Below are 10,920 nucleotides of genomic sequence, written 5' to 3'. Positions count from 1 at the left end.
TCTCCAGCGCCTTGAAGAAGCTGGTATTTCTGGGACTGCCCTCCAGTGGTTCCGTTCTTTTCTTGCCGATCGATCTTTTTGCGTAGCTATTCCACCCCATCAGTCCAAATTCCACCCGCTGGACCAGGGGGTCCCCCAGGGATCCTCGCTGAGCCCCACACTATTTAATCTGTACGTGAGGCCGCTGGCTGATGTCGTCAAGAGGTGGGGCCTGACTATGGTCTCATACGCTGACGACACTCAGCTGGCGGTCACGCTCAGCGGGGACTCTGATTTGGACGCCCCTAGGTTCCAGAATGGGCTGAGGGCGCTCGCCAGCTGGATGAATTCCAACTATCTCCAGTTGAACACAAAAAAAACTGAGATAATGATAATCGGCAAGAAACCGGAACTCTGGGGTGACAAATGGTGGCCTCCGGAATTGGGGCCCACTCCGACTCCGGTAACGGAGACTAAAAATCTTGGTGTTTGGTTAGATCCCGCCCTCAGTTTTGTCTCACATACCAAGAGAATTGCCGCCAGCTGTTTTGGTATTCTGCGAGGACTAAGGCCAGCACTGAAATGTTTTGACGCCTTTACCAGGCAGCTGGTGTTGCAGGCGACGGTGATCTCCCGGCTTGACTACGCCAGCTCTCTTCTGGTGGGGGTGAACCAAGCGGAAATTACACGTTTGCAACGTATCCAGAATGTGGCAGCCAGAGCTGTGGTTGGCTTGCCCAGGTTCTGCTCCTTTGCTAATACTCTACGTTCCCTCCACTGGCTTCCAGTCAAGCAGAGGATCCAATTTAAAGTGCTTTGCCTGTCCTACAAAATTCTTAAAGGCCTTGCTGCCCCGATTCTCTCGAATCTTTTGACGTCCCTATGTTCCTGCCCGCTCCTTGAGATCTCTGGGGCAGGATCTGGCAGTGGTCCCTCGGTTTCAGCTTAGCCGAGCTGGAGGCCGTTCTTTTCGAGTTCGGGCTGCGGCCCTGTGGAACTCTCTACCCTTAGGGATACGTGCGTCTGATAATCTTTTCTTATTTCTCAGGGCCATCAAGACTTTGTTATTTCCCTGAGCCTGTTTTCTCTTAGTTTCCTGTCTGGTTGTTGTGTTGTGTGGGATACCTTGTCAGGCGTCAGGACGCTCCTTCGCTGGAGCAGCTGTGTGCTGAATAAATACCCCTAACATAACATAACATAACAAAACATAACATAACATAACATAACATAACATAACATAACATAACATAACATTATCACACATACATACAAAAAAGTCACTGTTTCATTGCCTAATTTCATGAGCGAGGGATTAAAAACATTTTGATATTGCATCTCTACATGTTCTTATTTTTATTAGATATTTCAAAAGTATTGTAAAACCCTTAAGAGAACAGAAAGCATGGGCCAAAGATTTAGTCTTTTAGGAGCAGACAAATATTGAACAAGCAGATAAACTTTCACAACTGTTTTAGTACCACAACACCACACTGGTCAAATCTCAGCCTTTCCGGTTCCTGCTTGTTTGAAGTACCATTTTTTCTGTTAGCTAAGATTAATTAGTGTTTCGAGCTAAGGGATGTGATAAAGTGCTGATGTTCTTGAGGGTAAGGCAGATAGAATTGTCCAGGGCAAAAGAGCAGGCATGCAGATGTTTTCTTATTAAGAGTTCCATTTGAAACCACTGAAAGGCAGGTTCCCAGAATGTCTCCATATTAAACATTTTGATTGCATTTTAGGGGCTCTAGTTGAGAATATCTTAGGTCCTGGCGAGCCCACAGTCCTCCCTAAAGACACAGTCTTAGTGACCACTGTTTGGCTCTTGCACATCTTTGCCAGAATGAAAATAAGCAGCCTGCCTGGTTCAATGATTGTTTTTGTAGGCCAAGTTCCAGTCTGTGTCCAGCTTGATGATCTGGGAGGAGGAGAACATTTCATCACCCTGCTGTAGGGATGGGACATATTTTGCTTGTATCACTTCTGAAAGTGGCTTTAGTTGGGCTCTGAACCTTTGTATACATCCGGCCACTCCCTTAACATGTTATTTCCTCAAGTTGTCTGGAGAGGGAACCTCTGCTGTTGAGCCATCCTCTCAGGTACTTTTAACTCTCAGTGGATTTAATGCTGCCAGCCTCCCTTCCAGCTGACCCTGTTGGTGATGTGTAGAGCATTGGACTTTCATGGTATATGGTTTAGGGGTACACACTGGAGGTATGGAGGCTGGAAGCCATGTCAACCACATAAAGATTAAAAGGTAGAGGGGCTAGGATGCAGCCTTTCTTTGTATATTTTTCTGGCTAGGAAGAAGTCTTTGCCCAGTTCTATGCACCCCTTGCATCTGTGTGCAGCACCTGAGTAGCTCTCAGTAAAGTCCTATAGATGCCACATCCTGCCAATTTGTGCCAAAGCTTATTGAGACTTTATAGTGTTGAATGTGCTTCAAAAGTCTATAAAACATGCAAATCAGTATGAAGACTTGGGTGTCAGGTGTTTTTAGTAGCATAGAGAGTGCTATTATGTTATCAATTATACAGTGGCTATCTCTAAAGCCTGTTTGGCAGCAGAGGATTAGATTTAGGTTATCGGCCCATTGTTGTAGAGAAGGGGATGTGGCACAGTGACCAGAACTGCCAACTTGGGAGCTGGGGATCCGGGTTCGAGTCTCGGCATTGACACAACATCATGTGTTTCTGACCAAATCACGAAATCTCCCGTGTCCACGGACAGTGCTTGGATACCTTCACGCTGATCAGCCCTGCTATATAAATCCACAAATCCTGGAGGTTTTTTAGAAGAAGGCTGACACATTGCTTAGCCTCTGTATTTAAGGGGACTGTCAACCTATAATTAGCTGGACACAGGCGCCAGCCTTTTTTGCCTTTGGTTCAAAGCATGGAGCCCTTCCAGGCTGGTGCTATCAGGCCTGTGAAATAGCTCATAATCAATACTGATTGCTGCCAGCTTGCCCACCTCTCTGAATCTATTTGGAATAGTTTAGCAGGGGTCACTGGCTCCATCTGCCCTATCTTTCCCAATGCCAATGATGACAGCTTTGGTCATGCACCAGAGGGTGGTCTTTAAGTTTTGCTATTGATTTGGGTTTCTGTTGTTTCCTGATTTTGGCAGGATAGTGCTGAGACGTGTATTTCTCACAAGCTTCTGAAGAAGCTGCTGCCTTGTTTTGCTTGATGTCCATCTTGGAGTGAATTTATGTAGGCCCAGACTTGCCTTAAACCCTTCCTCTTACATGTATTGAACAAAGAGAGCCACTCTTTGTCTCTTTGCTGTCACTTTGCCTCACATACTTCCTTCTTATACAGTTTTCTGCCATTGTAAGTGCTTCTTTGGTTTGGTTGTTTACACTGTGTTAAGTGGTAAAATGTGATAAGCAATTTATTTCTCTGTTTAGTTGTCTCGACTCTGCAACAGTCAACTGATTTTCTGGTTGGGTCAAGAATGTTCTCTGCTTACAGTAAAGTTCCTTTTGTAGTTTATTCATTAAAAGTTATCATGTACCAGCTGGTAATATGGGTGTTGCACTCTACTAGGGCAGAGGGTGCTCTTGGAGTTACTCTGTTACAAACATTTATCAGGGTCTGCCATTATGTCACTTTTGACTCCTGACACCAGGTCGCAAATGTCTCCATATGCCATTTTATTTTAAGAGAATTTGTGGTGCAGAGCATTCACCCAGGTTAATGGTATTATCATTATGTGGAATGGTTGCTCTCTCTCATCTCAATAATTTGAAAATCTTTTATATCCCTGTATTTAACTATTTTGTACATTAGTAATAGCACTGTTTTTTTGGAATGATCCCTCGTAATAAGGCTTTAGAAATAAAAGAATAACACTACTACAATATGAGGTCAAATGTGTAAGTGACACATTTCTTATGCAACTAATACTTTTTATTTTATACCATAACTATTTCAGTAGCTAGGATAAATATTGTATTCAATTGTTGGGTACCACAATAGTGTGCATCACCAACCACTGACATCTGTGCAAACCTATTTATATGAAGCTTTGAGAATAGATATAATCCTACAAAACACGAAAGTGCATAATATCTTGCAGTCTTTTTAGATACGTCAATGCCATATTTCTGATTTAGGAAAGACCAGGGATTAACTGGTGGAGGACATCAAGACAATGAAAAAGCAATATGATCACACTAAATTTACAAAAACTGTCAGTAAATCAAAAACATTTTTTGTTGATGTTGATGTCAAACATTAACTTGTTGGCTGGGCTTACTGGTAATAGATACATGATACGCACATACAATACAAGTAAAGCCTGATTGTTTGCCAACATGAGAGCACACACAGTTTAGAGCATGTGTGTGTTTGCGTGTGCATGTGTGTGTGTGTGTGAATGTGTGTGTAAGTAATGTGAGTATGTTTGTGTGTATGACTGTGCCTATGTATGTAATATGGCTTGCAGTGAGTGTAAGTAACAAAGTAACATGTTTAACTATGTAAGTAATATATGTATGTAGTGCGTGTGCCTATGTCTGTGTATCTGACATGTATATTTAGTTGAAAATGTATGCTCCACATGAGATGTATATCTGGCTGTATGTGTGTGTGAGCATTTAAAACTCGCACTGTGAGAATAAAATTGGTCCTTATTGCTTGAGTAAACCCTGACAGAACTAGACAAACACTAACTTTCTGAGGACCATTGCTTTAGGACAACCATTCCCTGTAGTGTGTTGGGTACTTTCAAGCAAGTTCTTGTAAAAAATAAAGAAGCAGTTATATTTGCACCAGTCCCCTTTATAACTTACGCTACTATGAATGTGCATGCCGAGTAAGAATAGTAAATAAATACTGCATTACAGTCAATGGCCGGTCCTCATAATAATAGGCATGTTGCGGTGTGTGTGTGTGTGTGTGTGTGTGTGTGTGTGTGTGTGTGTGTGTGTGTGCGCGCGTGGGTGGGTGTGTGCATGTGTGTGCGCCTGTCAGGCTTAGGCTAAGTAAAGCCATCCAAAAAATATCAAGAATGGAGCTCTTTAAATTGAAAGCTTAATCATTGAAATAAAAATGGATACATACCATGGAAAAGTAACAAAATTAGAAAGATTGTGAAAAAGAACTGGGGTCCCTTTGAAATGTATGATGATTTAAATTGGGGTGAGTGGTAAACTCTGCTTTGCCAGTAAAGTTTGCAGAGTTTTGCCCACTCCATGCTCCACTCAGAGATTTTTCAACACTGGTGGGTGTGATAGGTCTCTACAGTTCACGTTGAGAGTGCGGTCGGTCGAGTAGAAAATCTACTCGATCGGCAGAAAGAAGCCGTACCCTCTGGCACAACACACGGTATCATTCACACAGATTTTACAGCATGGAGCAAGCTCCCAGCACTAAAAACCATTGAGAGCTGTTTGATGAGTGAAAATCCCGCTGCTTGCGGCACTCTGAGGAATCCCAGGGAGTTTTCATGTAACTCCGCAGAATTCTGTGGAGCAAAACTCTATAAAATAGCTTGTAATTTCTGCTATACAGGATAAAAGTCAACATTAACTATCACAAATTACTTGGGGCCACATGTATCAGTGTGTGCAGGAAAAACTGGTTTCAATTTGCCAGTATTATTTTTGCGACCACTGTGAAAGTTTGTGAGCCAGCATCTGTACTAATAGGTGAGTACCGACTCCCCAGGACTTGTGTAGAAAATACAATATGACAGTTTTCTATTCAGTGGTTTTTTTATTGAAGCTCCTTGTGACTCTGGTTTTGTTAAAACCCTACACAATATATTAGTGAACATAAGAGCAATAGTTGTTTAAAGACTAATACATATTTATTGCAAATTCACTTTGAAGTTCATGAACATAATGTTAAACTTCAAGGTAAAACTTCTTCAGAAAATCCTTCCAAGATGACTGGCAACTACATTCTGCTGCACTTGTTAGACTGGAAGTAAGGAATTCATGTGGTTGCATTTTTTCCAGTGCAAGTTTCCAATCCGGATGTTCACACACAGTAAATGTTCTATGTGAGTTACATTTTGAGGCATTTAGCACTGCCATCTACGGCAGTGTTCCTGGCTGCCAGTGGGAGGGTTTGTTCAATGGGTACCAAAGGATGCAGGGGCTTTGCTATCCATGCTTACATCTCTCCAGGGAGCCAGCACTTAGTGGTAAGGTTGCAAGATATGATGTCAAATTCCATCCCTTTGTCTCCCAGTGACCCAATGCGAGGATTTCAATCCCGCCTTGAAGGAACTTGAGAGAAGGCTTTTTCTCAGTGCTGCTCTCACCTCCTGGTTTCTCAGGCTGTATATGATAGGGTTGAAGAGAGGGGTCAACACAGCATAGAAAAGGGAAGCAATTTTGTCCATCTCTGACACCAAGGCGGTGGCGGGTCTCACATACATAAAGGTAATTGTTGCATAATAGATGATCACCACAGTGAGATGGGAAGAACAGGTGGAGAAGGCCTTCTGCCGTCCCTTGTGGGAGGGAATCTTCAAGATGGTAACGATGATGTACACATAAGACACAGATATAAGCACGAAGGTGCTGATGATCACTAAACAGGCCAGTACAAAGGTCAGCAACTCAATCACTGAAACATCTGAACAGGAAAGCTTCAGCAGGGGGGCCACATCACAGAAGAAATTGTGAATCTCAATGGGCCCACAGAAAAATAGTTTACTGATCATAATAATTGGCATTAAAGGACTCAGGAACCCCACAGCCCATGCTAGCGTAGCGGTCTTATAGCAGGTTCTGCTCTGCATGATGGATGGGTAGTGGAAGGGGATACAAATGGCCAGATACCTGTCCACAGCCATCACCGACAGCAGCAAGCACTGTGTGGTGCCTAAGGCAAAGAACATGTAGCACTGGGAGATACAGGCCCTGACCGAGATTGTGTTCTGTCCTGGTAGGAAGTTCTGAAGCATTTTGGGAATTGTCACAGTGGTATACCAAATCTCCATGAAAGAAAAATTGCTCAAGAAGAAATACATGGGTGTGTGAAGATGAGTGCTGATCCACACAACCGAAATGATGATGACATTTGTTGTGATAATTAACATGTAGACAATCAAGATGATAAGGAAGAGGAATACCTTGAGAGACTCTGGGCCACCGAATCCAAGAATCAGGAATGTAGTCACACTGGTCTGATTGCTCTTATCCATCTCAGTGGATCTTGGAAGCTACCAAATAAAAAGGAAGGGTTAGCAGGCACCATGTATTGCAAGGAGCGCATAGCAGCGTTGTTTCATAGAGCAGTAAGATTACTAATACCAATGCTTCAAACAAGGTTCTTACAGTGAAAAATGAATAGTTTCACCAGGGTTATCTAGAGGGTAACTCCATCAGGTGACTTCACTTCAGGATCAAAACAAGAAGCACTGAAATATCCTGGTTTGAAAATAGAACTAACATTCAAATCAAAAGCTCTACTCACAGCTCAGGATGTGCAGTAGTAACAAAGGAAAATGGAAAAGTACAAGCAGAGATTTCCGACTCTACCTGCACATACTTTTCAATTTTTTGGAATGCATATGCAATCCAAGAGTGATGGGCCACATGTATGATGCTTTTCTCAGGTCGCAAGTGGCCCGATCCACATAATTAGGCCATTTGCAACCTCTAAAGAGCCTTTTTACATGTACCAAATTCTATTTTGCTACTCGGTAACCTATGTCCGAATCGCAAAATGGGTTAGTGACTCTTAGTATTAAGAAGGGGCGTGCTAAGGGAGTTTCCTTCCTAATAGCGACTCAACATCTGAGGTATGTATGAATGTTTTGTGACCAAAATGTAGTTGCAAAACATTTGTATTTTACCATCAAATTAAATTTGATAGTAACCTATTTGTAAATGGACCACTGCCTACTCTTAAAAAATGAAACGGGCCGCGTTTGAAAATAACTGTTTCTTTATTTAAATGCAAATACATACAGACACAGTGGTCTGCTGTCCCTAGCAGACCACCATCTCAGTATTTTTAATGATTCTCAATGGGTGGCAATTTGTGTCCCACCTCATCAGTATTAACAAGGTATCTCAAATATGACCCACTGAGAATCGCTAACAGTGTAAAACACACTGTTGTATATGACTATTTGCAATTTCCTAATAGCAAATAACAAAACTTTGCAATTAGGAAATTGCAAACAGAAGTGCATCTGGCCCTATGTCTGGAAAGTTCCACCAGCATACCTCTGGGATTTGTGAAGCCTCCATTTACCCTGTTTTGAGGGCTCAATTGCAGAGAACTCCTCATTGTAGGAATGGAGCTTACTACATAAATGCAGATTTTTTCCCCATAGGAAATATTTTCCCTCGGAGTAAGCTCCTCCCACACTGCATCTCAACTCCAACAGGAAGAAAGTACTGGTCTTCAGCAAAAATACCTCTCCATGGTATTCCACCTGTTGGCTGTCAGAGGTAGGACCAACACCCACAGACCAACCAATATATCTAGGGATCATCCTAGAAGACAAGCTCAACATGATGGAACAAGTAAGCGCACTGTGCACCTCCTGCATCCACAGCTTATGCATGCTAAAAGATCTCCAAATGATTCACTCAGAACCCTAGATGCACGATCATGCTATCACTCATTACCAGCATTCTGTACTATAACAATATTCCTTCCACCGAAATCTCCAAACAAACTCCTACACAGACTTCAGACCATCCATAACATCACTACAGCTCATACTCAACCTCCCATGCTGCACCATTACCACACTGCTCCTCAAGAAGATTCACTCGCTCCTCATTCAAAAGCACAGCCAATTCAAACTTCTCACGCACTAGTAAAAACAATACACAACATTGTGCCAGTATACCTGAACAGTCATGTATACTTTCACTAACCTACCAGATACCTACGATCTGTCTCACCCTCATTCACACACATTCCCTGCATCCGTGAAAACAAAACTGGAGGTTGCTCATTCTCCTACATCACACCAAAGACATGGAACAATCTCACTTAATACTTCAGAGCATCCTCCTCACTTCTCGAGTTCCGCAATTAGCTGAAGTCCTGGTTCTTTGTAAACACACCTAACCAAGAGCTTGAATACCCTCCCACATGATTAGTGTGCTAAACAAATGAATAATGCATGACAAAACATACACACGCAGCAAATCTGGACGTCCTCAGCTAATTTTGATTTATTTCAGGGAAATGCCCATAAAACCTAATACAATAACACTAATAATTGAAAATCTTACTGCAGTTAAGAAAACAGTGTTGAGAACTAGGCATGAACTATTGCAAAGTGCAGGTGAGACATTGCAATTTAAACGTCTCCAATACATCTCCAACCAGCTCCAGGCATGAGTAGATTTGCATGTTTTTCTTATGAGCTTCCCTATCTTTCAGGGAAAATAGTTCATTGACAAAGAATCAAACCGTCCCTTGGTATACAAGTTTTAACCAATACTGGTTCTGCCTCCTCTAAGTAATTCTCAAATGTAGGTGTGAATTTCATTTTTAGGAAACCCTTGGTTAAGCTGCCTTTTGTGGATTTAGAAATCAACTAGCAGACTTCTTACAAGCTCAAGAAAATTCAACCATATCTCCCCACACCTGAAAGATTTGAACTGGCTTCCCCTCGAGGCCAGAATACAACTCAAACTGGCCTGCATCACACACAGGCCTATATACTCAAACTCCCCTGCTTATCTCGCACAGAAACGTGTGGTATCCGGCGGAATCAGAAACTCCCGGTCCACCAGAGACCTCTTACTCCAACCTGCACGGTTCCGGCAAAAAAAACTTTCAATCGGGCTTTCTCTGGAGCCGCTCCAAAAATATGGAACTCTCACCCGCCCGCCATCAGAAAAATCCCTTCTCTGGCACGTTTAAAAAAGGAGGCCAAATCTTTCCTTAAGGGTAAATTCCTCTCCTAAATGTTGCATCCTACCAACACAGAGACCCTGCCCAACTACTGACAAGCGCCACCCTTCGGAGTATTGAGCTACCTCAACAAGAAACCTGGGGCCTCATCTTGAGTAACTTAAATGTCAGTCAGTCAGTCAAAAAAGCTTTATTATCTGCCTTACGGCCATAAAAGCAGTACAAAATGTTACAATAAAAGGGAAAATTCTGGGTATTCCATGAACAACAGAAATAAAAAACAACATTAACTACATAAGATAATGCAAGTAAATCTTAGACAGTAAGATTATAATGTTAAAACCATCAGATAAAAATGCTCTAAAATCAGATAAAAAGACTGACGAACAGTACATTTAGATAATCAGATAAGTACAATATTATAGGCTAAGACTTTAACCAACAGGTAGAACCAATAAACATCCCACATTTCAGGTCTGTGGGGGAGAGGCAGATACTACGCGTCTTCCTATTCCCATTGATTTAATCTTTGCACTTCTAGTACACCACATTGAAAATAAAACCCTGGAAGTGACCAATGCCATCATAAAGGATGTATTGTATTTTAGAATTCTATAGACCCGAGATAATTCCTAAGGCCCAGGTTCTTACATAATTGAACAATCCATTTAACTCTGGCCTTTTTGTATTGACTCTAACACGCAAAAAAGTGCCCCCTTCTCAGTCTATTTATAGTCTAATCTCAACTGGGACCAAATAAACAAATTAATTAAACCTGGTCCGGTATATTTATTTATACCTTTTAGTCATATAATTTCATACAAAAATTATTTGTGATGGCAGAAAAACAATACACAATACGAAGAGTTACGTACAGTCTTACTCAATTAACAATAATAATGAAAAGTATTACAAAAATATTCAAGAGAATAACATCAGCAAAACATCCAACAAACAGTACAAATTGCAGTTAATCAATTTTGCAATATATTAAACCATTTCTATAATCAAAATTACTTTCCTTAAAAGAGCTGGTTCATAACAAGAGCAACAATACATGTGTCAATTTATCAAAAGAAACACTAGATGTTAAAGC

At 41.6% G+C, this 10,920-nt stretch overlaps 1 protein-coding gene across 1 annotated transcript; it reads right to left on the bottom strand.

Moving 5' to 3' along the window:
* Positions 1-6,153: 6,153 nt before the first annotated feature.
* LOC147678834 (olfactory receptor 6B1-like) lies at positions 6,154-7,140 on the bottom strand. Its single transcript, XM_086945753.1, has one exon. It carries the CDS (start codon positions 7,138-7,140, stop codon positions 6,154-6,156), a length of 987 nt encoding a protein of 328 aa, XP_086801879.1.
* Positions 7,141-10,920: the final 3,780 nt, after the last annotated feature.

This window comes from Lissotriton vulgaris, chromosome 12, assembly GCF_964263255.1.
Source record: "Lissotriton vulgaris chromosome 12, aLisVul1.2, whole genome shotgun sequence".
In the NCBI taxonomy this organism is placed as follows: domain Eukaryota; kingdom Metazoa; phylum Chordata; class Amphibia; order Caudata; family Salamandridae; genus Lissotriton; species Lissotriton vulgaris.
This window is presented reverse-complemented; position numbering and strand designations above follow the sequence as displayed.

Excerpts from the sequence above, each read along its gene's own strand:
- LOC147678834 (XM_086945753.1), bottom strand. The coding sequence starts at position 7,140 with ATGGATAAGAGCAATCAGACCAGTGTGACTACATTCCTGATTCTTGGA.